Source organism: Charadrius vociferus, unplaced genomic scaffold, assembly GCF_000708025.1.
Source record: "Charadrius vociferus isolate BGI_N301 unplaced genomic scaffold, ASM70802v2 scaffold39, whole genome shotgun sequence".
NCBI classification, from domain to species: Eukaryota; Metazoa; Chordata; class Aves; order Charadriiformes; family Charadriidae; genus Charadrius; species Charadrius vociferus.
In genome coordinates this window covers 2,083,441-2,110,864 of record NW_009650188.1, presented here as the reverse complement: position 1 = coordinate 2,110,864, position 27,424 = coordinate 2,083,441, and the positions used below count along the sequence as shown (strand labels likewise).

The following is a 27,424-nucleotide window of genomic DNA, read 5'->3' as shown; positions in this document are numbered from 1 at the left end:
AATAAACTAGTGGTATGCTGTGGTGAGTTATTACAATATTAAATAATTAATTATGAAGACTGCTCCTTGTGCGTGAGTTCAGCTTCCCTTAGACTTGCAGTAAATGGTGAGCTCCCCATTTGAATTTGCCAAATTCTTATTTGTGGTGTTGTAGCTAACAACTTTTCCTGTAGCGTGTTTGGTTTGTTTAAGAACTAGAAATTAAATACTGCTGTAAGGCAGAAAATATGTGGGCCCATTAATTAGACACATCAGTGAACTTCTAAGCGTTGGGCATTTGCTGCTGCCTGTGGTTTTTCTTAAGTCTTTTTGTAATGTCAGCTGACTGAGGTTAGAAGGTCAAAAATTTCCAAAGGTTCACAGTGTTAGGCAATAGTTGGTCTCCAGCTCATCTGGAATATTTCTGAAATAGAAGCCCAGGAAAAGAAATTTTACAAGTCCGTCCCCCCCTGCCCCTTTCAGTTTATAGTATAATGACCTCTAAACAGCACCGATGCATTTCTTAAAATTTATTTGAAAAAAAAAAATGAAGTTCTCTTAGCTGTTGAAACAAAGCAATGAATTGGAGTTGTGAGTCTGAGCAGAGTTTAAGAGCAGAGAGGCATATGTTCCTCATCAGCTTGGGTCTTTTTAAAGCCATGTGGGGAGCTGACAAAGCAGCCTGGTGTGTGTTAGAAAGCTGAGGTGCAGGCGTGGGGAACTGCTTTCTGACTCCAATGGGGCAAAAGAAGAACGTAAGTCTTGGGTTCTGGGGAGAGCCCTGTGAGCTGTGAGTGGCAAAGGATGGAGAAACCCACACCGAGATGTCCCTCTGCCTCCACTATTGTCTTGTTTTTCATGACCCACTGCTGTATTATCTTGGGGAGGGCAGCTCTGCTGAGATTCAGGTGCCAGCTCCCTGGAGCAGAGATTCTTGCGTTAGGAAGTACTTTGCAGCTGTGTCTCACCAAGAATTTTTGCCTTTACTGGCTCTTCTGCTGGGCTTTAACACAAAATTAAGTTCCTTAATTAGGTGTTCAGAAGATTGGTAACTTGATAATTCAAATCACTACTGTGCTATGGAAGCAAATGCATTGTAATGAGGTAGTCAAGTATTGTGCTTCAAGGATAAGCTAATCAACTGTCAAGCTCAGAATGCTTTTTCTTTCCTTCCATCACTTCCAGTAGTAGCAAAAAAATCTCAACTACCATTGTGTATTGCTTGCAAGTGGCTCCTGCAGTTGCAGGGTGTTGGCTTGCTTCTGTACTTGGATATGTGGAGTAACTCTATTAACATAAGTAACTCTTGTAGTATGCAAATGATGCAAGTTCAAATACATTTAAATGCAGAGTTGTACTGCTTAATTTCTGGCCCAGGTCATGCAGCACCCAACAGAAGGCGGCCAGGTTCTGAGCCTTTTCAGCAACATCAAAGAGGCTGCAGTGAAGGTAGCAGAAATCTGGATCTTCTCCTTGTCAAGTCAGCCAATTGACCATGAAGACAGCACTATGCAGGCCAGCCAGAAAATCAAGTCTACGGGTGAGCATACAACCACATGCTGTGAGGACCAGTGTCTTCCTGAACTAGCTGGAGTTAAACCCTACCTGGGCTTAGATGCTTCCTGAGACAAATGAGAACTGGTTTGCACAAGCTGCTGTCTCTCTAACTAATTAATGCAAAGAAAACTCACTTTGCAAACCTGTTACTGTGTAAGCAGGGAGTGTGACAGGAGTGGAGGATTGGATTGTCAAAGCTTCTCCTGCATATCACACCAGACCTGAGCCGTCCAGCAAGGGTTAGCTGTGTTCTTGCCAGTGGTCTTCCAGCATCACTGGTGGGTGTGTTGAGAACCTGTAGCTTCTCACCTGGCTAACAGTGATGTATTCAGGAGACTAACATTTAAGCTACTCTTCCAACTTCTTTTTCCTTTGATTATTCTACAATAAATCTCACTAACTTAGGTGAGACCTGCAAACCTGCAACACATTTTGCTGTGGACTATGGCCTGTTTAATGAGTGTAAATCCATGGTGTTGTGCACTGCACAGGAAAGTCATTGGGTTTCTACTTGTGACAATCTCTTTATGTGGTACCAGCCTTCCGCGCAGTGCTAGAAGAGTGACCTGTTGAAGGTAGTGCACGCAGGTGCTTGTGTGTTGTTGCCTGAGGCCACGCAGCTCACCTGAAGTGTTATTTTGATAAAGGATATAGGCTCTCCTGGCATGTCTTACTTTTTCCTTTAAGCCAGTTATGCCCACGTTAGCGGAGAAATAATTTCCCTTGTGGAGAAACCTCTTTGCTAGCTGCTGTCTACCAGGTGGTTCTTTCCAGGGTAAAAGGGGTCGGTGTTTCAAGGAACCTTATCTGTGTGTTGGTCCTTCCTTCCTATTAGATGTGTTTCTCCTTGTTCCTTACCCTCCAGGCGGTTCCCATCTCACTGGTTCTAGCACGTTTAGAAGATAAACTAGCAGGCATCTCCTTGTGTGCCTCCTTTCTTGATTTGTGACTGTTAGTTGGCCTTCTCTGCTCCTGAGATGACACTGTCCCCTCACCTTAAAGGAGTTTCACAGGATCTCTCCCCTCTTTCCTTCCCTTTCAGACAACTATTCCGAGGAAGAGTACGAGAGCTTCTCTTCTGAGCAGGAGGCCAGTGATGATGCCGTACAGGGCCAGGTACTGTTTAGGGCATGGCTTCTCTCTCTGAGAGATTCAGTAGAGTGTGTATACTCTCAGCTCGTGCTTGAAACTAAAAGCCTATTTCTTTAGCTAGACCATGACAGTGCGAGACTGTCACCAAGTGTTTAGCTGCAGTGGCAGAAGGCCTGCACAGTAACCCGTTTCTTCCACCATGCTGTGATTTATCTGTTCATATGTTTGGACTTGAGCTCCCTTTAAACACTGAAACATTGTGTGTTTCTCTGCTTAATGGTCAAGGCATCAGTTGATTGCTTCTGTAATACTGATGGGATTTAAAGAGCCCAACTGGATCCCCAGCTGTAATTAAAGGGCCAGTGGGGTCCGAGTCTGTCTTTAGTCTTTAATACCTTCTGCAAAATAGGTCCTTACAGAGAATGCCCGGCTAGACGTGAGATGCTTTCGAGTTTGGGTCTTAGTTGCCTTCAGACTCTGGCATCACCTGCCTTCCACCTCTCGGAGGGTACTGAAAGAGGAACCCACAAAATGTGGGGCTGTGACTATCCCTGTTCATTGAATGCAGAACTAGGGCTGTTTTACTTCTCCAGGCTGTTATTCCTGTCTCTCTGCAGACCTGGCTCGCTTCCTTTTTCCCTCTGCCATCATAACTGCAATTAAGGCAAATGCTGAAAGCCTGGAAGACAGAGCAGCAGGTTCATCTTCATAGAGGGAACATTTTTAGCACTTGAATGCTCATGTGTCCCCAGATCACAAAGGTAACACAGGAATCCTCTTTCTGTTCAGGATTTGGATGATGATGAGTACGAGCTGGGGAAGCCCAAGAAGCAGCGGAGATCGATAGTAAGAACGACGTCCATAACCAGGGTCGGTGGAAATTAGTTTTACTAACACTGATGGGGTTTGGTCAGGATGCATAGTGCATGTGGCTTATGGGAGAAGACATGCTGGCCCAGCAGAGAGCTTTGGGGCACGGTCACAGCATGTGAAGAGCTACCAGAAGCAGCCAGTTCAGTGGGTGGGGCCGTTCAGGGGGTGTGTATGTGCTGTCTTGAATGTCCTTTGGCTGCAAGGTTAAGGAGCTCCAAAAATCATGTGAGTGTGTGAAATTCACCCCCATGATGAAACCAGTGCAGGATCCATGCTCACGTAAGTCCTGAAAGTAGCTCTAAGTGAAGGGAAGCTCTTCTGTTTGTGCTGTGCATGGGAGAGGCCAGTGGGAAGGTGTCAAAATGAAGCGAAGTAGCTCAGTCAGGGTCTGGAGCTTGACAGATAAACCTTAGGTGGTGCATGTGGTGCTGAGGTAAAAGAAGTGGCTGGATACTGAAGGCTTTGGCAAGCCGCATGCAGCTCTCGCCCTCTCACAGCAAGCATGCGTATGCCTGCAAAGCTGCACTTCTGTGTGGAGCAGCGACTTGTGCTCGACTATGCCATAATGCAGCTTTCTGCTTACACAAGTGTTTATGCATGTCTGTGATGACAGTAACTCAAAACCACCAGGATGGGCTAGGTTTTCTTTTTTGGACTTAGTAGTAAGTTTAGAGATCGTTGTATCTCCTGTGAGGCCATTTTTGAAATCTGTATTTTGATAAGGTCTGAAATAAACCCTCTTTTGACCTGAATCTGCTACTAAAAAAACCTTCTGTACGAGACCAGGAGCATGCTAGTTCATATCCTTGGTGTCCTTTGTATTGGTTTTAGGTGTCAGTGACCAGCCAGGACAAAATACACCAGTTGGTTATTAAATGATCAACTTCCTCTTAGTAAGAACGTCTTTCTCTCCCTGACCACTAAACTGATACGGAATCTCCAGTGTGTGGGGTTGATGCAAAACTGTGTTTGGTGCTGCCAGTTAAGTTAACATCAGTCCAGCTTCAAACCCAATAGGTCTCCTGTCTGCTGACTGTCAAACCATTCAGGCCAGCAAACAGCTCTTGCCATGTCACCTTAGCTACTGGATGCTGTGTGTCCTCCCTCCGCAGACTGCCATGCTGATCCAAGGTGGTCTGCACGATGGACAGTTTTGCTTGGCATCCTGAGCCAGAGGACAACTCTCACTATTGCGAGAGCATCTTCACCTCACACGTACATTGGGAGAGAAATAGGGCAGTCTTTGCAGAGTCTTGTTTGAGGCCTGGCGGATTTATTTCAGCTAGGTGTTTAGGAGGTGGTTGCAGCTTGCAGGATACGAGTTGAGAGGTAAAGGGCTAGGTTTGGAGGCGTGGGGCAGTGTGAAGTGTCTGAGGCCAGAGTGGGAGCAGGCAGTTGTAGTTCCAAGAAGAGCTCATGTGAGGTACTGGAGAGCCATCAAATGAGCAACTTTCTTCACCTAAGAGTGGCCTGGTGCCAGACGTTTTCTCTTCCTTTGCTCCTGATACAGGGATGCCACCTCAAATGCTCTGTACCAGCACTCACACCTGGGCCCTTCTCATCTTCCTTTTCTTCAGCATGTGCATGTTACGTTGGTCAGTGACAGACAAGAAGGGCTGGGAAGCTCGTGGCAAGTCTCAGCTGTTTGGTCCTGCAAGAGAGCGAGCTCTTGGGGGCAAGTAAACACAAAAGTGCAGCAGTTTGGCTTGCGTTGTTTTGGACTTGGTGCCTGCTGTGTGCATGATCGGGGGGTATCAGACTCGGAAAGCATTTTTTTGATAGGCGAGTGCTAAGGACAAGCCCCACAACTTTTCTACTTGTCAAATAAATGGGCCTGCCAGGATAAACTGCAAGCTCTTGGAAAAACAGTGCCTTGTTGGTAGAAAACACATTTGTACTTTGGGTCAGTAGGTAGATGCCTGTGTTGGCTCACCCTTAAGAATCGGAAAAGTTGGCTGTCAAATGTTTGCCAGAAATTTATGAAACAGGTACAGGAGGTGATCTGGCAGGTAAAAGAATTTGTTATCCACTGTGTGTCCAACCAAGAGTGATGTGCCATCCATCAGGGCCAGAAGGTTTATAATACTTGGTGGAGTGGGACTGAGTTTGTTGTAATGCGGGAGAGAATGTACCATAGGTCTGCAAAAGCTGATTTCAACATGGGAACAGCAGAGACTTGGTTTGTGGTGCCAGGAGTTGTTTGATTTGAAGCAGTAGCTAGAGCACCAGTGTCAGATGTGTCTGGGCTTCTTGCAGACTAGGAGAAAACAGTCCACTTAACGCTTTACTTAAGTAAATGTGTCTTTGACTTGCAGCAACAAAACTTCAAACAGAAGGTTGTGGCGTTGCTGAAGAGGTTTAAAGTGTCTGATGAGGTAAGTAATTCGGTCTGTAAGCCTTCCCCTCTGTGTGTTGCCCTCTAACTGCTTGGTGCTTTAGTCTTAAGGAACACTCTCCTGTTTCCTCCCAGTTCCCTTCATTCTGTTTTCAAGTCTGTGGTGGATGTGACCTTTCCTTACACCCTGGCCTTGCGTGGAGATGTGAGGGCCAACTCTAAAATGTCATCAAACATTTTCTAGATCGAGTTTTATCAAAACCAGATTTTGGCAACCACATGTGTACTCATTAGTTTTGCAGGCTGCTTTGAAATTATCTTTGACCCTTTCAAAGGCAAGTAGTCTGCTGTGTATGTTGCTTGTGAAGTTCAATCCCAGCCTGTTTGATCACCTTACTAGAACAGCCAGGCAAGACATGAAAAACTCGGATAGGGAATGCAGATCCACAGGAGAGTCAGCTGTCTGGTCAGAGCTGAAAATGAAAGAGATCCAGAACCCAAGGAACCTGTGTAATGTTAAGTATCTAATATAAAAACAGTTAACATCTCGATTGGCTGTCTGTGTGCTGACTTCCTTATGCTTCCAAACGTTCCGTTAGCTTTGCTGTTCTTCCCAAGTTCGCTCAGCAGAGTCAGCGCCCATAGCTGAGGTCTCAGCGAGCTGAGCTGCTGCTTCTCTGGTGCTGCCATTCAAAAAGCAACCTCCAAACTCTGCACGACTGCCTGCTTACTCTGGTGTATGTGTGAAGCCACATGTGGAAGTTTTGTGTGAGATACCTGTTCTCTTCAGCTTTGCGTTTGGGTGGCAGCTGATCCTTGTCCAGGTTCCAGGCGCCTCCTGTGGACATTTTTGTTATTGCTACCTGCTTGGGTATCAAATCAGGAGGTGTCATGGCAACTTTTTTGGTAAAACCCAAGACAGATTATGCTGTTGGGAGTCCTGCATTTCCATAATTGTTCTAAAAAAACTGGGACTTTATTAGAGGCCTTTTTAAAGCTCTGTTTATAGAATGGTGTTGAATAATGGACATAATCTATGGTTAATACCTCGTTCGTGGATGCTTAGTCCAATAGATAACTCCTGCTTAACCAGAAACTGACAAGCTTGACCTAAAACAAGCACTTCTCTTATACTCAATGTTTCTGTTGGATATAGTATCCTTGCACTAGGAACAGAATCTTACTCCCAAGACTGGTGTGCTGCAGTCCTCAGGGGAGCTCAGGTGATATGGGATCGATCTGGCTCCTAGCAGAGTCAGCGATGCCCGCTTTTGTCCTGTGTGTAGGTTCTGGATTCAGAGCAGGACCCAGCAGAGCATGTTCCAGAGGTGGAGGAGGACTTGGACCTTCTGTATGACACGCTGGATATAGAGAACCCCAGTGACAGCGGGCCAGAAATGGAGGATGATGACAGCGTCTTGAGCACTCCTAAGCCAAAGTTAAAGTAAGTGTGGGGTGGTTGATGCTAGGCCAGAGAGATACCATTGCACGCTGTCAGCGCAGATTAGATGTTTGTATTGACACCCCTCTGTCCTCTTTTTTTTTTTCCCCTCTTGACCTGGTGTTGGAGCGCCAATGTGTGTTGCTACAACTTGAACGCCTGCCTTGAGCAGGGGTAGTGTAGGGGGGTGGTCTAACTTCCTTTCAGTCTTGTTTCTTCCTTGTTCCCTTTGCAGATGTTCGGCCTTCCCTGCCAGCTGAGCACAGGGGTAGGAATTGCTGACAGGCAGGCAGTACAATTAAACTGTACACAGGTGTTTTGAAGAGGTGGTAGAAACATCCAGGAAATCTGTACTTGGGCAGAAAGAGATGTGGTTGGAAGCTGCAGAAGTAGAGGCAGGGATGGACAAGGCAGACTGTGTCTTTCTGGAAAAGCTGGTAAGACCCTATGTTGAAAGAGAGTCTTTGCAGGGATTAAGGAAGCAGGACTGTGGGAAACAAAGGAGTTCCTCAGGGCCCAAGGGGGCTGACTGCAGCACACGTAGATACACACAAGCTTGTGCTGAAACGGCTTTTGTGGGCACTGACGTATGGGCAAACAGATCACTGTGGACCTGAGCTGGGGATTGCTGGCTCAGGGTCTCAAGCAGATGCAGAACCCTGAGCTAACAGAGTTGTGTCATGTCCCTGCCTGAATAAGGACTGAAAACATGAGACTGTTCAAGCTGCACGTGTGCTTCTGACTGGCGTGTGTTTGTATGCTCGGGCCTTCAATGTTGTGATGGCTCTGAAACAAACAAAACCTACCACTGCAGTTGGTCAGAACAGTATCTGCTAAGTGCCAGCTAATTACCAGGTATCGTAATATCCTAATTAATGTAGAATAACCTGGTTGGGCTAAAAATAAATTCTGAGTCTGGAGTGACTTGTTCCCTAACAGTGAGCCAGAAGATGTCACGGATAGACTGGGGCAGCAGTGTTAAGTGGTGGGGCTGGTGGCTTATAAAGGCATTTGCAGCTTGATCCAATATATTGCCAGTTGGTAGGCCCTACCTTGAAGGGATTTGAAAGTAGATGCGTTGCAGGAAGCAGCTGCTTTGAAATAAACCAAAGCTGGTGTACTGCACACACGAAGTTGGTGTACTGCACTGTCCTGTTCCCTGGAGCCGAGGAGCTAACTGTTCTGGGATATGTGATGGCTGGAATATTGCTGGAATAAGAACTTATTACGTCTGTTTGGTCTTGGGGAGACACTTTGTGGTTTGCTGTGTCCAGTTCTTGTGTTCCTATCTTGAAGGGGATGTGATAAATGCTGATGCTTGTAGGCAGGTTTTTCCTGCAACAACAACAAGAAAAAAATCAGTTCCTTAAATTGTAATTGAGCCATGTAGCCTGGTGCAATGAGCTGCCTTTTTAGGTGGAAGTGCAATCTGATTGTATGCCCTACCTCATCTTCTTGAGCAAACGTGTAATTGGATCCTAGGGCTGGCAGCCAAATCCAGCTACAAGCTGGAAATAAAATGCGTATTAGCACCAAGAGTCGCTTACCTGCAGAAACAGAGTATCCGAGTGTCAATGGGGGGTCAGTAACTCTACTTGCTGTCTTTCAGTCAAGAGCTAGACCCTGTCTGGAACGGCATGTAGTTCAATCAGCATTTGCAAAACTGAAGCAAGAATTGCAGCGTGAAGCTTTGAACCCGGTGCATGGCGTAGTGAGGACACAACTGCTTGTGTGGGGTGAATGTGCATTCTGTTTTGCTGTGGGAAAGTGCTGCACCCCCGTGCACACCCTGGATTTTATGGAAACAAAAACTGCTGTTTGGTCTGCAGTGGGAAAGCGTGCAAGCATTCCTAGTAAGAGCTTTATAAATACGGTGAGCTGTGTGACAGGTGACATGTTGGATCCATTAGATGGGGGTTGGTCAGTCAGTGTCAGAGCTAGACAGGGGTCCCTGCACTTTCTGGCTTCTCCTGCTGTCCTGGAGACCTCCCCCTCCTGTCAAAAGTTGCGTATAATTTTTACTAGAACCATTGTGGAGCAGTAGGACACCTGGGAACGGTCATGTTGCTTTGCTGTGAATGTGGTAGACGTTCTCCGTTAGTGTTTTTGATAATAAGAAACTGGTTTTGTTTTCCATATTCAGACCTTATTTTGAAGGACTGTCACACTCCAGCTCTCAGACAGAAATTGGTAGCATCCACAGCATCAGGAGCCAGAGAGAGCCATCAAGTCCTGTAAGTCGTATTTCGAGAAGGTTATCTATATGCAGGTAATATAGCAGACCTACACTGTCTTTATTTGCATGTGTAAATTAAAGCACCCTCTCTGAACTCTTCCAAGGACATGGATGCAGAGATATGAATTTTCTGCTAAGAAAACATGTTTGTTGTTTTGGGGGCTTTTTTGGAGGGGGATAGTGTGTTGGTTTTTTTTTGGGTTTTGGGGTTTTTTTTAGCAAATACTGTATTAACTCAAGGGGACATCTTCAGGTTATGTGCTGAATACTTGCTAATGGTGTGAATAGCTCCAGATTCTCATGTACTTGCAATGATTGCCGGGATGAGAGATGTTGCATGGGAGTTTAGGGACTCCTTGGTACTGTTTCAAGGAAGCTTTACCTTACTATTGTTGGGATACTTTTCATGGTGGCTGGGAGCGAACACTGAGGGGCAGCTCACCTGCTTTTCCATCCCCTTTTCAGCTGCTGCTTTGCCACATCCCACACCTAATGCGTTCAGTCCTAGTGTGACCAGGAAGCTCTCTTGGTCATGCTGCAGAGCTGTGCAATGTTTAAATAGGGAACTGTGTCTTTTGAACAGCGTGATCCAGAGAGTATGGCTGAAAACTGTGCTGGTGCCATACCTCCTAATGATTTTTTTTTTTTTCCTCTCAAGCAGGTAGAAGTGCCTGAAAAGACAAAAAGTCTTGGAGCCAAACATACAGGCGACAGTATTTCTGACACTGTCTCTTATGTAAGTTGGAAATGCCCTTGTTAACATTCCTCCTGGCAGTTTTGGTGTCAACTATGAACTGCATTCCGTGGCATGTGTCTGTCCATGTAGTTGCATATGCAGCACTAGTTACATAGATAACATTTGCTGCAGTGAAGATAATGCTGAGCTCTCCTGCTGACCTTAGTTGTTGGAGGTTCTTGCCTTTCAGCTTTTTGAAACTGAAATGCTTTATGTGACCTTCTGTTTAAACAGTCTTTCTCTTGGTTTGAGGAAGGCTGGCCCAAAGTATGCTACTGACCGTCTGTATCTTCCTTAAAAGTGTTCTCGGGGCTGCTCCATTTTATCAGACAGAAATATTGCTTCAAGCTGAATTGGCAGAAATCAAACTGGCCCTGGGGTAAAAATCCCAAAGCTGAAGTTGCTTTACTGGGGACACACAGCTTATAACATTTCTCCCGTGTCTTTCTCTCTCTGCTAGTTCGTTTGGGTAAGGTGGGTTAATCTGCATTGCATTAGGAGACATGTCCCTGGCTTTGAGCTGGGAGAGTGCCTATTCCAAATAGCGTATCTGAGCTCTTTTCCTACTTCCAACTCCCTTGTGAGGCAGAGCTGGGAACTGGTAGCCCCAGATAAGCCGGTATTGGTTTCTCCCTTTTGGCAGTGAGTAGCATGTCTGAAAGAGGCAGGCTGAACGTGCCCCAGCCAGAGCCAAGCTGGGGTGCCTCCTGCCAGCCCGTGTGGTAGCGAGGCAGAGGGGAGGGTTTGTTCCTCATGACTCGCTTCCCTGTGTTTTTGCAGGAGTCTAACCAGCAAGCCGAGGTCCAGGAAGCTGAACTTCCCACGCCAGATGTGTTTGTTGAGAAGCTCCCACCCAGCGGAAAGATCACTAAGACTGAGTCTCTCATCATCCCATCCACCAGGTAGAGCGGTGGCACAGCATTGCGCCTGCTGCAGGGCTGCTTGGAAAGTCAAGGACAGCCTGCTAGCGTTTTTTCAGGATGGCCTTAAGCCATTGACTGCAAGAAGACCCTCACTGTGTTCAGGCACTCAAGTGATGGGTCTTGAGCACTTGATGATAAATGAAGGCTCAGAACCCTGAAGGGAAACATTGCTTATATGCTCCTGTCTCCTGTGTTGTACGCGCTCCATGTCCAAGCAAGTTTTTATAAAACTCTGGAGCTGCTTGCTCAAAGATACTGTTGCTAAGTCAATGTCTTATGCAGATTTTGACCTTAAAGGTGATTATCAAGTCTAACCTATGTCCTGCTAAACTTTCCCAAATAGAGTAGTGAATGTGAGCTTCGGCAACTCCACCAAATAGTTCCTGTGGTTATTTGCAAGCAACTAGATGTTCTTTTGAAGAGGTGTTTCTGTGCTGGTTTTGGGGGTGTGACTGCGGTTTGCATGGCTGGATCCTGTTATGCTGGTGCAACAACAGCAGGGTGGTGGTGTGGGTCTCAGCATGGGCTGTGGACGTCTGCCTGGGACTCCTGGGAACATGCTGTGTAACTGAACTGTGTGCTCTGCGCTGTCAGATGCAGAATTAGCAGGTCTGAGCTAGCTCAGATCAACACGGACAATTCCGCAGTGCCTCCGCTCACATTGTTGAGGTTGCCAGACGGGGTGATCTGGGATTTGGGGGATGGATCTTGCTCAGGTACGAGCTAGCTCTGGAATGCAAGCACATCTCTCTAGCAGGTCTGAAGGGAAGCAGACGGGACGTCGGGGAAGGAGCACGTCTCTGAAGGAGAGGCAGCCAGTGAGGCCGCAGAACGAGAGAGCGAACAGTCTGGACAATGAACGCTCTCCAGACACCCGGCACCACTTACAGGTGTGAAAAAGATTGCTGTCTCTCCAGCCAGTCATAGTTTTTCATCTTCTCCTGTGGTCACTTTCCTTCTGGTCCAAGTGCTGTCCCTGCTGGAAAGAAACTGGGCCCTGCAGCTCCAGGAAGGAGGGAATTTATGTCTTGGCTGATGCTGTATCTTCCATGCAGTCTGCTGGGTTTTGCCAGCTTGTTTCTTTGTCAGCCAGCCATAAACTGAAAACACTGGAACAGATTGTTACGATGAGAAGTGAATAGGGATGCGTTGAGGATTTACTCCTTTGAAATAAGGCAAATCGCTAGGAATTGCAAAAGGGGACTGACTTGTGCAGAGCCTATGTGCCATGCTTTTGTTAGCTGCAGGACTCAGCTAATTCCCTCCGTCAAGGAGATTGTTGCTGGCTTCTCTGAATCCAAAATTCCTTGGGCTACTGTTAGTTGGTATAAAGTGACGTTAAGGAAAAGTGCATGGCAGAAGGAGTAATGGCTGACTAAACCAAGGTGACTAATAGAGGAGCCTCCAGAATATTGCAGTGTTGAAGAAGCTGATAAGTGTCAGTCCCAGCAGCCAGCGCGGCTGCTAGCATGCCTTTGCTGATGGGGGGACCAAGCACTGGCCAGCCCTGCACAGCCACCCGTCATGAACGCATGAGCTGGAGCTGGTGGCCTGTAGATTAGAGCTGATATCTCCTACTGTTCTCTGTGTCTTTATTTCCAGATCCCCAGGAAAACGGTATACGACCAACTAAATCACATCCTGGTTTCCGATGACCAGCTGCCAGAAAACATTATTCTTGTCAATACTTCTGATTGGCAAGGCCAGGTAAAGGCAGGAGACGTGACTTGAAGCAAAGTTCTCCTTCGCTATTCCTCCTCAGGAATGGACAGGCCTTGAGCTCTAGCACTAACCAAATAGGTTCTGCTGCTTGGTTGGAAGAGCAGTGGTGGTGCACCGGGGCTGGCAGTGTACTGAGGGTTCGCTGCCTACAGACTGGATTTTGTTTCACTGGGAGATGCTGTGGATCTTGTAAGGCTTTGCCACCTGAGTTTTTCCCCAGAGGTTTTTCATTTTCTAAGAAATGCCATTCCTTCTGGTTAGCAGCACACTGGGAATGGCTAGACCCTTGCACTCAGGACTCTACTTCTTGGCTGTGGTAGGCTGGGATAGAGAAAGCGGGAAGGACTAACCTATGGTTTAGGCTGAGATTTCTGGGCACAGGTGATGATCACAAGAGAAAATATTTGAGGTTTGCTCTATTGCCTGCGCGCTTGTGATTCTTGACTGCAGGTGTGTCACCCTGTCTTTTCTGAGTGAGCGATAGTTGTATTAAGGAGAACCCTGAGCGGTGCTTTCTTATGCTGGCAACATGGGGTGGTTTGTTTTGGGTTTGAGTGGGAATTCGGAATAAATTTTGCTCCTTTTGGAGCCTCAGTCTGCGAAAGTAATAAAATGTATATTGAAGAAACCCAGTAAACGTGTACTGGGTGACACTTGCCTGTAGAACTTTTACCAGGCTTGTGGAGTTACGTTGGCTGGTTTGGCTTTCTGCTTCTGGAAGAGGTATGGTCTCAGTGTCTGAGATCAAAAATACCAGCTGAGCTACTGGTTCCAGTTTCTCTATACTTGGAAGATGGAGAAATACCTTCTAGAGATGGACAGAAAGTATTGTAGGTCTTGTCTCAGTAGCTTTAGCAGCTTGCACATGCAGTATCAGAGGAGGTAAAGATGGCATTGGCTGGGGTGTATGGATTAGCGGTGCAGAGTTTGAAAGTGTGAGATAATTGCTGAGTCTCATCAATGTTATGTCCATGTATACCTGAGGTGTGTGTCAACTTGTTTTCTGTTAGCTGCATGGACGGGAAACTTTCTGTCCTGAGGAATATATGTGTTGGTAGCACCCTTCCTTTTTTGTTTTTCTTTTTTTTTTTAGCGCTTGAGGGTTGGCAGAACATTGCATTTATTTAAGTCCTTTTGAAATCAGAGGTGCAACTGCAGTTCCAGAAGCAGGTGAATAGAGAGCATCTGCTCTTACCCATTGCTGTCTGCTAGGCAAATGGCCTTCTGCTGCTGCCCTGCTCTCTGTGTCCGTAAAACCCCTCTATTCTAGAGCTGTCATTTTCAGAAATGCTGTGTTTTTTGATATAGTGTTGGTGTTTGTCAAGAAGGTGCAGTGTTTCTGTTTTTCTAGAGAAATAGTTGTCCTTTGGCTGATGCGCAAGGACAAGTTATTTGGGAAATAACTGTATCACCTACAAATTGGAGATGGGTAGAGTGCCTGAGCTTGGGTGTGAGAATACCTAGGAGACTGGGGGAGGCAGATTTTCTTCTTGTGACAAATTGTACCGAATAAAGGACCGTAACATGTTATGTTCTCTCCTCAGTATCTATCAGATGTCTTGCAAAAGCATACCTTGCCAGTGGTCTGCACATGCTCCTCAGCTGATATTCAGGCAGCTTTCAGCACTATTGTCTCCAGGATACAAAGATAGTAAGTTCTCGCGTTGCTTGTGGTGTTTGTTGAGTCTCAGCTCTAAAAGCCTCTCAGCTCCTGTGTCCAGTGCCTAGGGAGTTTTCTGTCCAATAACTGAGAAATACTTCTCCCTTCCAATACTTCTCCCCAATCTACTCTCCTGAAGTCAGAGTGCTCTTCAGCACTTGCCAGCCCTGCAAAGCTGTTGCTGTTCTGCCCTGTGTGTGGGGATACAAGTCTCCTTTCACTGAGACCGCTGACTTTAAAAGACTGTGCTTCGGAGGCTGCCTCATAGGTCAGATCTAATAACCAGTAAAGCATGCGAAGCTAATAGGTAGGTTTTTAAATAGTTCTTGCTCTCTGCCCCCAAGTAATTCCCAGATGAATTCTTCAAGGCATTCCCTAGATACCTGCTGAGGACTGCGGGTTCCTGAGTTAGTTGCAATAGTTACATCCTAACCTGGATAGTTGAGTCCAGCCCTTTAGATTCTCAAAATGCGTGAAAGAAAGAGCAAGGAGACCAATTAAGAAAGTACTGAACAGTGTTACATTGTGTTAATAAGGTTTTAAGCTGTTGACAATCATTGTGATATTGCCTTGTGTATTGAACGAGCTCTCTTCTGCCTTGGTTGTTATTAACCAATTATTTTTTTTAACTTGTTCTGAAATAGCTGGTTGGAAGCACGATTATGAATATGTTCCCTCTTTTTCTGTCTAGCTGTAACTGCAATTCACAGCCTCCAAACCCCATTAAAATTGCAGTGGCCGGAGCCCAGAATTACCTCAGTGCTGTATTGAGGCTCTTTGTAGAGCAGCTGTCTCACAAAACCCCAGACTGGCTCGGCTACATGAGATTTTTGATCATCCCTCTAGGTAAATAAGGAGCAATTTTTCTTCGTAGAAAGATGAACGGGTTAAATGTGATGTGTTCCTTCAGGAGAAAGCCCCTCCTGGAAGCTTTGGCTAGATATATGGCTGTTAAATGAGGCAAGCATCATGCTGTCATAGTATTCTGTAATGCTTGCGTTGCTGCTCTTGCGTGAGTGAATTGCATCTTTATGTTCATGATGCCAAAGTCTGCTTGTAAACCTTTCGATTGAAGCAGGGGGTTGCGTGCTTTCTCCCCATATAGGGAGGCTCTTGTATATCTTTTTATCATGGTATAATGAATGCATAGAATAATGTTCTGGAAGCCCTTTCACTGGCTAAAATCTTAAATTCATTGGGCACTGTGTTTCCCAAAGCGATAACTGTTCTGGCCTGCCTGAGGCTGACACAGAAAATGTTTATGGAAGAGGGGGTGGTTGAAAATTTTTTAAAGGCTGTGAAACTGCTGAGGGTTTAAATTATTCAAATAACATGTCTTTTGACCTTTCCTTTATGTGCTGTTCTCCTCGGGTTTTTCCCTCAGTTTTCCAGCACCTTATCTCTGCCCTTCCAACAGCTCAACAAGCCTGCCTGGCTGGAAGGTAACCCAGCTTGGATCACTTGTGTCTGTGCAAGTGGAATGGACTGATAATAACATTTAGGGGTCTTGTCGTAGTCAGAAACATGAGGAATGTTGTAACAGAGAGGCCTGGGAAGCCAGGCAGTTACTGGTGCTTGTGGGCAGAGTTATCTGGGCAATGTTGGTGTTGTAAGGGTGTGATGTCAGAAGCTGGTCTAGTCCGATGCTTGGCTTGTGTCAACAGATTACTTAGGTGATGTAGGCAACAGAAAACTCGAAAAGCACTTTTCTCTCAGTATTTTCCAGTCTTCTAGGTTTGAGACCAGGTGATGGCATTTGCTGTAGGAGTCAGAAGTTGCTAGCTGGCACCATGAACGGTGGGGTTAGGCTGTCGATTCAGTGGTGGGATTTGCAGAAATAAAATGAAGAAAGCAGAAGAGGAGAGCTGGATCATTCTGTAAGGAAGGCATTCAATTTCCGAAGTGGTTGGCAGGAAGATGAGAGAGCCCTTTAGGGGGTAAAAGCACAAAAAAAAAATTATTTCTGTGCCTGAGGACTTTGGTCTTCACATGCTGTCTCCTGGCCTCAGGAGAAGAGTTTTCTGTCCTGCAGTCTTTAATCGTAGGAAAATATTCTCTCTCTGAACGTGAAACACAAAATTTAGCTAGTGTGTTTTTGGGTTGGTTTTTAAATCTTAAAACTTTATTTGGTAATTAAAAAAAAAAAAAAAAGAACAAAGCACTTTGATAATATAATAGGACTGCTTCAGAACTGGGAATGCTTTTTAAAGGTACTTTAAATATAGAAACTTCTCTAACAGAGCCTTTCCCATAGAAGTCTGCAGTATTTCCTGATCAGATCAAGTACTTATTTCTGGCCAGGTTTCTGGCAGTTCATTAAAGTGATTGAGGAGCAACCTCTCTTTTCTGACAATTGAAAAAACACCAAAGATGGAATGGTGACCATGCCATAAATGACTTAAAGGAAAAGACTTTCTGCTATTAGCAGCATCTTCGAAGTAGGAGTGGTGGAGTTTTTTCCAAGATGATTTTACCTTCTTAATCCATAACTACATGCTGCAATGACAGAAGAGTCAACCTACAGTGGTTTGTTAACAGTGAGAAATGCTTGGTGTCTGTAAGCACCTGTACTGGGAGATTCAGTCCTGCTTCATGCTTCCGATTCTGTGGCTGAAAGACTCCTTTGATGTCCAAACCAGTGTATAAACAACTGAAAAGGGGCAAATAAAATAGAAGAAAAAAAAAAAAAAAGGTTGGGGGGTTATTTTGGTGATTTGGGTTGTTTGGGTTTTTTTGCATTTGATTTAGCTCTCATGGATAGAGCTTCTTGGGAGACCTGGTGTTTAGTACTTGTTTCCAACTGCATCTGCCATGTGCGATGTGTTTACCCAGCATGTGGGAAAGCTTCTCCAGTGCATGGTGCAGAGCTGTTGCACGGGCACTGTTTAAAACTCCACTGCAAAAGAAATGATGCTTCTGAAAGTAGCCACGATCAGGAGGGTCCAGGAAGGAACTTAGGCCCCAGTCTCTAACAACACTGAGCGGAGCTTAGAGAGACCTTCTGCTTTAATCTTTCCTGGAAGTCTGAAAATTAGCACTTGTTTGGAGGACTGAGAAAAGACAGTGGATTTTTTTCCACCATGAGGTTTACTGGCGGATGGTAGTGTAGTTAAGCAACTGGGGTCTCCTTGGAAGGAGTCGTCAGGTTACCAGCTGATGACTCAACTGTCGCAGTCTCTGGAAGTGTAGCTTGATGTGAGAATTCAGTATGCAGGAAGGATAAAAATAAGCTGGTTAGGAGGAACTCTGAGGCCACTTCATGGCTGATGATAAATGTACAGGGCTTTTGCTGAGCATGACTGAAATGTGGTGACTGGAAAGTACAATACTGATGCACCTTCTCTCCTATGTTGGAAGACTGGAGAGGTAGTTGCAAGAGCAGGTCATCTGCTTTGGGGGGACACGTCGCCTAAAATGAAGGTGGCAAAAATTTGCCACCTCCCAGGGCAGAGTCAATCACTTAAATGCCTTCCCTCTCCTGCTCACTGTAAGTAAGCGTGAAGACTGATCTCCACCCAGGGCTCCAAGCTGGAGGCTGGACACGCAAACTTCCTGCAAGTAGGTCTTTCCCTGCTCAGAGGAGCCATAAGGCTTAGCTAGAGCAAGCAAGGACCTGATGCATATGCCAACATTCACCGGGGACTGTAGTCCTTGGACTCTGCCTTCTGTCTTTAATTACAGCGTATTTATTGAACTTACAGCCCTTCTCTGCCAATTAAACGAGCCTCCCTGGGATGTTTTTTCCTGGCTGGGGACAATTGCCTCTTCTCAGTATTGCAAAACAGCCATGGTGTGTGAATGGTGTTTGGAGGAGGGGGTCCGACTCCTCTTGGCAGAGGTGACCTGGCCGTGGTGCAGCCCGTGGGCAGGAAGGACTGCTGGGAAAGCTGCTTGCAAAACTGAGAGACTGAGATGGAGAGCCGTAGGGCCTCTGTGTCTTCCAAATCATTTATTTCCTCAGCAGTTTCCCTGTCTTGTTTTCTTTGGCCTTTTAAAATTTAATTTGGCGGGGGGGAAGGGGAGGTGTCACTGAAAGATATCAGCGGTGTTGAAGCGGTCTCTCTGTTGGGAAGTCTATTTGCATGCTCTTGTAGAGATAATCTGGACTAATTTATTTTGTTACAATTGAGGAAATTTATTTCTGGGGTGTCGAGTGTAGTTTTGATTTCGGAATTTAATTCCTGGCAGATAAAAAACACACCTGTGTTCCGTGCTGGGAAGAACAACTGTCATGTTTTCCTTTCTTTCTTAGGCTCTCATCCAGTGGCCAAGTATCTGGGGTCTGTAGATTATAGATACAACAACTTCTTCCAAGATCTAGCCTGGAGAGATCTGTTCAACAAACTTGAAGCACAGACCACTGGTAAGACCACGTGTCTTTGTCTGGCCTCTGTGGGATAAAAGGCTTGAATGAGTAATTTTAGCAAAGGTCAAGTAAATACAAGAGGAAGCAGACAAATGTTTTTGTTCCTCTTTCCTCCTCACTACACCACATTCCCTTTTCAGATGCTGACCTTTGTATGTCCTCCACATGGTTTGCGAAGAGTTGTTGGCTCCCAGAGGCACTAGCTGTCTCTGAGTCACACTGTTTTTACCTGTCTCTCAGCTTTGTTCTTTGTGGAGATCTCACTACCAAGTTTAGCGCATTGCTTTCTTTGGCCCTTCAGAAACTGTCCAGGCTAAAAGATTTGGAAAACTGGAAACTCTGGGAAGATTAACTTCCGTTAGTTGCACGTGAGAATGACCTTGACATTTCTGAAATCTGCTGGCAGTATCTTTCTCATTAAAAAAGAATTTTGTTCTTCACCAGTGTTGTAACATGTGGGAGCTGCCCTAGGTCAGATCAACAAGTTCCTATTCTGATCTGAATCTCTTCTGGGCCAGGATAAAACCTTACTGTGTGTTAAAGTACTAATTTGCTTAAAATATTAATGCTTACAGTGTTTCCATCCATTCCTTCAGGAATGGAAAGAAACAGGAGAAAGGAGGATTTGCATCTCACACTGAGGGCTACACAAAGGCTTGCTACTTTACTGAGGAGTGGTGCTCTCATGGCAGCATATCCACCACAGAAATATCACTATCAGGAAAAAGCTTCGGGGTTTTCAGAACACTGCATAAGTCGGGAGGTTGCAGTGTGGTTGTCCTACTGGAATAGCGGAGAGCCTCAGGGTCCCAGGATGATCCTGGAAGTCTTCTCGCTGCCAGAGAAGGAGAAAGAGACCACTTCACAGGGGATTGTTCAGAGCCTTTTCCAGCAGATGGGAACTTGGCTGGAAAAGGTCCTGGGCAGCCTGTTCTGGAGGTGAAGTTAGCCCTGCTCGGAGCAGGAGGCTGCATTAGTGTGCCATCCAACCTATGCTTTTTCTTGATTCTAAGCTTGTGGAAGAACAGATTTCTGGAAGAGGTTTCTTTTAATTCCTTGCTGCACTTGAAAATGCAGACAAATGTCAATACAGACTTGATTTTTGTGTTTGAGTTAGGAATACTTCATTAGCTACAGAAATCCAGCTCAAGAACCATATCTGGTGGTTGTTTTTTTTTAGTAGGTTGTATGTAGGTCTTATTTATTTGCTTGCATGCTGTGAGGAAAATGCAGACTCATTTTTGTGCAGTCCAGGCCTTGTAGATTGTCCATTTTCATTTGTGATGGCATAAGAAGATCTGGCAAAGAATCATAGCTCTTCACAGTTCACTGTTCAAATAATTGTTGTAAGAGACTCTGGGTTAGAATCTCCATTAAGGTATGGAAGTGCCTGGTGAAGGTAACTTGCATTCCCTTGATCTCACAGTCGAGGCTCTGCTTGAAACCAAAGAAATATGGAAAGCATTTAGGAAATGTCTTCCTGTCAACTTGAATCAAACACTCTCGCAGGCTTGAAGCATACTTGCTGCTACACACGTGATCTTTGTGCTCTTCCTACCCTTGTGTGGCTCTCAGTCTTTTCAATTAACTCAGCAGGTAGCTCAAATGCTGATGTGAGCAGAGCGGCTCACCAAGGCCCTGGGCGAGATGGCTAGGCACTTTTTTCACCAGATACCTACAGTCAAGGTTCAAAAAAGTCTAAAGCTGACCCTGAGCGGGTACAGATTTTTGAAGAAAAGCATTTTAACAGATGTAAAATAACTAATACTTCAATAAATAATGCTGTGTACCGATGTCTGCATATCTAGTGTGCCTTCCTAATGTTTTTACCGAGGTGCTCTTGCAGGATGTTTGCTTTTGATTAGACAGCTTTACAGTGCTCTGGGGTAGGCTGCGGAGCTTCCTTTGGAAGATGCAGTTCAAACGCAGCTGGCTGGATGCTGTGAGCTGCTTGGCTGAGCAAAGGGAGGGCAGTGCTGGTGGTGGTCTGAGGAGTCACTTAATTTATTTTCTCTTTGTTCTACTGCAGTTCCAGAAACGCCTGATGTTGTCTCCCGGATAACTCAGTATATAGCAGGGGCAAACTGTGCACACCAGTTGCCCATTGCTGAAGCGATGCTGACGTACAAGCAGAAAAGGTATGTCACTAACGTAATACTGACTTTTCAGAATGAGCATCAGGTTGAAGGCAAAGTGCTTTTCTCATCTTGTCTGCCAGCAGTCTTAAAATCACTCCAAACTGCAAACACCTTGAGAACCTTACTGTAGCCTGCACCCAGTGATTTGTCCCATTTAGGTAACAGTGAATCCACAACAGTGTTGTTACTTTAAGTGCAGTGATTTCTTTGAAGATCTGAGAGGTTTGGGGAAGTGAGGACTGGGCAGGATTGGGGGATGGACATGTTATATCTGGTTATGTTCCAGAGATCTCTTACCACAGAGACCTCTCCCTTACCACGGAGACCTTAGCTGTGTAAGATTGGATTGTGGCATTCCCCCTCTCCCCCTGCTACCCAAGTATCTGCCATGAGACCTGGCCTTTGTGCACCAGTGTTGAGGGAACTGAAACCCTTTCTTTTTAGAGTGTAAATAGCAGAGCTTCTCACAGGAGGGACAAAATCCTTCTTGATTGGCAGTTGCAGGCTACCAGGACTCCTACTGGGGAGGGCTGACATTCACCAGGTTTTATTTCAACTTCCTTTAAGGGATAGGCAGCCTGTAGGAGGGAGGATTGGGGTCTGAAAACCAGTTTCAGAAGTACATAGAGCCTCATGTGGCTGTGGTGTGGGAAGAAGAGTAACTGTCACTGAAGGGTAGAGATGCATTGTTTCTGAGGCACAGAGGAGAATAATAGACTCCAACTCATGCACATGCCAGTAATTTCTCAGAGCAGGACAAACACTCAGCTCATGTAATTTTTCTTGATTAGGGACTAGCAATGTCCTGTGAGGCATGGATTATGTTAATCGCTAGTTACTACCCTTCCCGTGTTATCTCTGATCTTTCATTTTTGGTCCATTAACATCCCCCATTGGTGCCTCCTTTGCATGAGAACTGGGAGGGATTAAAGGTGTGGGTGGAGTCACTTTTTTCCCTCTTTTTAGAAATGCTCATTGTATATTGCTTTTCCGTTCCTGTGTCTGCTCTACGTTACTTTGCAGAAATGAATCAGTAAAATTTAGCCCATTCTTTGTGCTCTCCTAGGGCAAATATTTCCAGACTGACTAGTCCATTAAAAAGAGCGCACTCTCTTCATGTATTTGTGAACTTCTGTAATTTTAACCTGATAAAGATGAGGTTCAGAGAGCCATAGTGTACTCAGAGCTCTTGCCTTCAATCTTTTATTTTGTTTTTGGTGTGAAGACTTACCTTAGTTACAAATACAGAGTTCAGACACCCCTAGTGCAGTGTAAACCCCTTCTGATGGCTGCCTTGTTCTTTCTCTGCACCCTTCAGGTGCTGGGTTCTGCGCTGGTGTCCACTGCCTTCTCCATTCTGTTGCAGGTTTATTTTTGTCATTAACATACATTTAATCATTTTGAATTTCTAATGTGCCCAGAAAGGTCAATTTTGATACTTTGTTGAAAAACATCTGAAATGTGCTTCAGTAATACATGCAGGTAGCCCTCCCAGCAGCATTCATGACTGCTTTACCAAGCTGGTCTGATCCATTTGGATTTTAGACTATTTGCTTGGTGGTGCTATGCCTGAAGCTGCTGATAGGTTTAGATCAGGCTGAAACCTTGCAGAAGGTTACTTGAAAGAGAGATTGCTGAGACTTTTAGGCAGATTCATGGCATAGCCTGCAGTGTCTTGGTATCTTTGTTATGTCGGATTTAAAATAACTTCTACTTTCAGCTAAGTACCCCGTTAGCAAACTAGAGAGTGAGTTAGAGGAACGAGCTCTCCCGTGGAGTGATGGGTAGTTATTTCCCCGTGTGGCTTTCTTTAGAAATGCAACTCTCTGTCATTGGCAGCAGCTTAAGCAGGTTATTGTGAAAAACAACACAGAAATTGTGTTTCTGTTAGCACTATCTAAATGAATGCATCACTTTGTTGTAAGTATAATAACATATTTATCTTTTTCTTTGGTTGCTTTCTGAAAAGGAAAAAGAGCTTTCATTTTGATTTTACCATAAGGTATCAGTTCCTTTTAGGTTCCCTCTCCCATCTCCTATATATTTTCCCGTATGAACTGGTCTTTTGTGCCTTGTTTAACAGTTCCTGCAGGTCTGGGATGCACAGTTTGTGCTTTAGGTTCAATTCTGCTCGCTGCTTTGAAGCTATGGCATCTGCTGGCAGAGCGCAGTGTTAAAAGTGACTGCTCTGCCTTTGGACCACACGTATGGGTTCCCAGGGTGTAGATTAAGTGGGAATTAAGGGGTTACTGAGAGCATAGCTTTGAGCAGTAAAACACAGAGAAAGTAGGGTTTTTTCTTCCCTTCTTCCTAGCCATCAGAGCCTATAGTGTAGCTCCAAAAGGATCAGAACTGAGCAAAGGCTTTTCACTTCCCATCTGTTGGAACTGGGATGCAGTAGGTGGCACTCAGTGGCTCACGGGGTGGGGGGCGTTCAGCCATATAGTTTCCGAGTGCAGACCAGCAAATCTTCTCCCTGTAATCAGAAAATTGAGGACTAGGCTCTTACCGGCAGGCTATCCCAAATGTGTGGGCGTTCTCTGAGCTTAAGAAAGAGGAGACAGATGTATGCTAGCAGGGAATTTGTGAGCTGCCTTCAAGACCCCCTTGCTCTGCAGGGTCCCCTGCTGCAAATCATACGATTATTGGACATTGGGGTTTTTTGTCCTCAGTTCACAAAGTTACTGCGACTCCATTTCGTTCAAGGCTGGAGGTGAATAGCTTCTCCAAGGCCAGTTTTCAAGGCAGTGGTCCATGTAGAAACAGCAGCACTACCTACAAATTCATTGCAAGACAAATCTCCCAGTATCCTAGCATTTGCTCTGTTAAACAAGCCCTAGTGGTCCAAGGAAAGCCAAACCAGTGAGCCAGTCTTTAGGATGTAGCTGTACGTAATGAGCTGCTTTATAACTTTATTGCTAGCTATCCCTATTTTGACTTACCTCTGCTCTCCTTCCTGTCCCATTGTTCTGTTTGTCATGGCAAACGGTTGGCGCATGTACTGCCTGTGATGGACTGCAATGGTGCGAAAGCTTTGTCCCATTCTTTTGGAGCATCTGCTGACCTTACCTGAAATCAAGGGGGCTGGCAATGAGCGAAGTGTTCAGGAATGAAATGAATTGCTGTTTCAGCTCCTCCGCGTTACACTGGGTGGCTGACGTTGTCTCTGAACACTGGGAGAATTACTGGTTACTGAATTGTCAAGAAACACTGCAGTCCTGGCAACATCTGGGGAACTGAGACCGTGCTGGCAGAGGTTGGCCTCTCACTAGGAGGGGTGTATCGTCGATGTTGATACCTCTTTGCATTGCTTTCTTGGATGAAACCCTCTAGTATTTGCAGTCTGAGACTTGGCAGACACTCATTTCAGAGTAGCTGGATAACTGATCAGTTCTGTGAACCTGGGCTGGTGTCACCTACTGTAATTCAGCTCATGCCACGTGGCTTCTGCACAGCCCTTGGGTGAATCTGGGGAGCAGCTTGGCTGTTGAAAATAAAAGCACTGCTCGCTTGTCAGGGTGAGGGCTGGGTGATTTCGTACCTAGTTACACATTTACTAAAAGGTCTTCACTCTCGTGTGTTGTAGAGTACTTCCCCAGCTCTTGCTCCCTGGAGCACAAGTGCCTTGAGTTGGAGGGTGAGCCAGCGTGGGTTCCTGGGCAATAGGAATTGGGGGTAACACTGTTCTGCCTGCTGCGTGTCTCTGCCTGCCCGCAGGGCAGTGGCTAGGTGGAGTCCAGGTCCTTTCTCCAAGTGCTGCTTCTAAAACACACCCTGCACGGTTGCTGAATATGAACACAGCTAGTGAAGACGAACCCCGTCCCTCCTCTGGTTCAGAAGCATCCGTATCACCTGGCTGGTTGCTGCATGAACCTCCTTGTGCAGCCTGTGGAAATGGAACAGGAGTTTACTTGCGGCCTTTGCCTGGCAGAGGAGAGTCAAAGCTCAAGAAATGTGCCGGATGTCCTGTTGAGCATGTCCAGCCTGCTCTAGGAACATGAAGGGAGCTAGATGGGAGTTTTACTGAGAAGCAGAGAGGTGACTCATCTGATGTGTCTGTCGGGTGGACCTGGAGTTGCTTTGTCCCTTTGTTTGGTTTGGCTGCTGGAGACTTGGTGGAACAGGGACAGTGTTAACCAGCAAACAGCTACAGCTGCCCAGTGGGAAGGACAGATGCTTCATACCGAAGATGGACCTTGGAGAGCTGGTGATGGTGCCCTGACCTGAAGTGGCTTAGAGGCTCTGCTAGTCCTTCAGCGATAGAAGTCTTCTCTTTCCTGTTGACCCCCTGCAGGACTTGCCTGGAATAAGGGTGGTACCCAAGATCCTCCTGCTAGGAAATCACAGGTGGTTGGCTACATTTGAATCTGGTTTGGATTGCTAATTGTAAATTAAATTTTATTAAAAGACTAATAACTGGCATAACTGCTCTAAGTGATTATTCAGTCCCTATTACTGTAATATCTGAGGGCTTTGCAGCTTAGTTTGTACTTTGCCCCAGAAGTGAGAGAGATTATTCCTTCCATCTGTCAGCTGGGTGACTCCTGGTGATGTGGCTTCTTCTCATTTCTAAGAGTTCTGAAACATAAATCTGGTTATATGCCTTTGTTCAATCTGAATTAATTTCTTGGGGTAGGGAGGGAGCCTGCAAGTCTATTTCTGAACAGTTCACCTTGGAAGGACTGATTGCAGGTGGATGGATTTTTCCCAAACAAAAATAGTAAGTAGACAGCTCCCTGTTCCAGGTAAATATTTTCTTTCTTTCTAGCCTCTATGCATAGGTCTGTTTTTTGAGGTTTTTTGTTGGTTCCAAACAACACCACCCCCTCTACTCCCCCCCTCCCCCCCTCCCAGATTACAGCAGTGATGTGTCAGTGACACTGTGAAAAATCACAAAACGGAGTCAGGCCTGGCTTTAAATTACAGCTGAGATACCCAGACTTTCAGAAGCACTGTGGATAAAAACAATACCTTGGACATCGCTATGGGGGTAAAACCTCTGCAGCCTGGGAAACTGTGCAGCCTAGGTAATAAAGGGGAGTTGCCTTTTCAGGGACAGGGGATATTTTAGTTGCAGGGATGTGGTAGGAGGAATAGAAAAGACCATTACCAAGGTGAGAGAATTCTGGATTAGTATTTTGGGATCCCAAAGGAGAAGAATCAGGAAAGAGCATGAAAAAGGAAGTGAAGAACAAGCATGGTCATCTCATCTTTCGTTCCATCCACTTGAAGAGCAGCTGTTTTGATAAGCTGCATTTTTCGAGGCACATTTACAAGATCGAAGTTCCCAAGAGGACGTGTGACAGGACTAGACTAGTTGAGCTGAAGTCCAGCTGGATTGCTTCGGGAACAGTTTGTGCATCATTGTGAGCTTGTGATAAATGGTGACTGAAGCAAATGATTTATTTCAGAATTGCCCCTGAGCTCTCCTCAGTGGGAGTCTGAGCTCCCAGGGGGAACAAGGATGAGTTTTCTGCTGGAATTGGGCATGATTTGTTTTTTGAAAGCTCAGAGCAAAGCCATCCAGCAGCTGAGAGATGACTAGATGACTACTGTGCTTCCCTCACTTGGTCAATGGGACTTGTTTCTGCCTGCTTCTCAGTCCATGAAGCTGAAGAAATTAGAAGAAAGCTGAGCCTCTGTTCTCTACTTCTCCCAAGAGCTCTGTGGGTTTCTCGTTTCCCTTTGCAAAACTGGAGCTGGAAACGTCACGGTACTATGAGATTTATTTGCTGGGGTGCCTGCAGCCGTGTTTGGAAAGATGTGACCTTTCTGGCTTCCCACACAGAGTCAGGAACTTGGTCATTTTGTCATGTGCTTCAGGGGAAGAACGAAGGTGCGGTACCTGGGGTTGTGAGGTAGGAAGGGAGCAAAGCAGAGCTGAGCCAAAGCGAGAAAGTATTTGCAACAGCGCACTCTGCTTTGGACCAAGAGGGAGCTCTGGCTGAGTCACGTTTGCTGCAGTTCTATGCCATTCTTTCCATAGGGCTTAGAGGAGACTGTCCCGTGCTGAATACATGGTGGTTTGCACCCTTTGTGCTGTAGCCAGCAATATTCTGGATGAAAGCAATGCTGGATGTTTTTTCTTTGAACGTTGCGGCGCTCCGAGCGCTGAGGGATGCACAGAAAGAGAAACATGAGAAATTTCAGTGTTTGTCTGCTTCCTACCTGTTTCCTGTGCTTGGCCACTGAGAGACTTTGTGTGTCTTGCCTGTGCAGTCACTTCCACTGCTGAACTGTAATTCCTCCAAACACACGGACGTGCTCCTGCAGTCCTCTCCTCACCCTGTGGATCCATCTTCCTCTCTGTCACCCTTGAAGGGAGCAGTGGCTCTGCAGACCCTCCCAGCCTGCCTTCCTCCTCAC

The 27,424-nt window shown here is 45.8% G+C and overlaps 1 protein-coding gene across 1 annotated transcript in view; it reads left to right on the top strand.

Moving 5' to 3' along the window:
- The window catches only part of PACS2 (phosphofurin acidic cluster sorting protein 2), a 66,613-nt gene that overhangs the window by 26,022 nt on the left and 13,167 nt on the right, over window positions 1-27,424 (top strand). Inside the window, exons 5-18 of the mRNA XM_009892810.1 lie at window positions 1,357-1,519; window positions 2,579-2,652; window positions 3,418-3,498; window positions 5,817-5,876; window positions 7,123-7,280; window positions 9,421-9,511; window positions 10,172-10,249; window positions 11,030-11,151; window positions 11,927-12,062; window positions 12,775-12,879; window positions 14,439-14,545; window positions 15,246-15,400; window positions 18,807-18,917; window positions 20,950-21,058. Coding sequence (XP_009891112.1) covers window positions 1,357-1,519; window positions 2,579-2,652; window positions 3,418-3,498; window positions 5,817-5,876; window positions 7,123-7,280; window positions 9,421-9,511; window positions 10,172-10,249; window positions 11,030-11,151; window positions 11,927-12,062; window positions 12,775-12,879; window positions 14,439-14,545; window positions 15,246-15,400; window positions 18,807-18,917; window positions 20,950-21,058 — 1,550 coding nt within the window. The remainder of the gene's footprint in view (window positions 1-1,356; window positions 1,520-2,578; window positions 2,653-3,417; window positions 3,499-5,816; window positions 5,877-7,122; window positions 7,281-9,420; window positions 9,512-10,171; window positions 10,250-11,029; window positions 11,152-11,926; window positions 12,063-12,774; window positions 12,880-14,438; window positions 14,546-15,245; window positions 15,401-18,806; window positions 18,918-20,949; window positions 21,059-27,424) is intronic.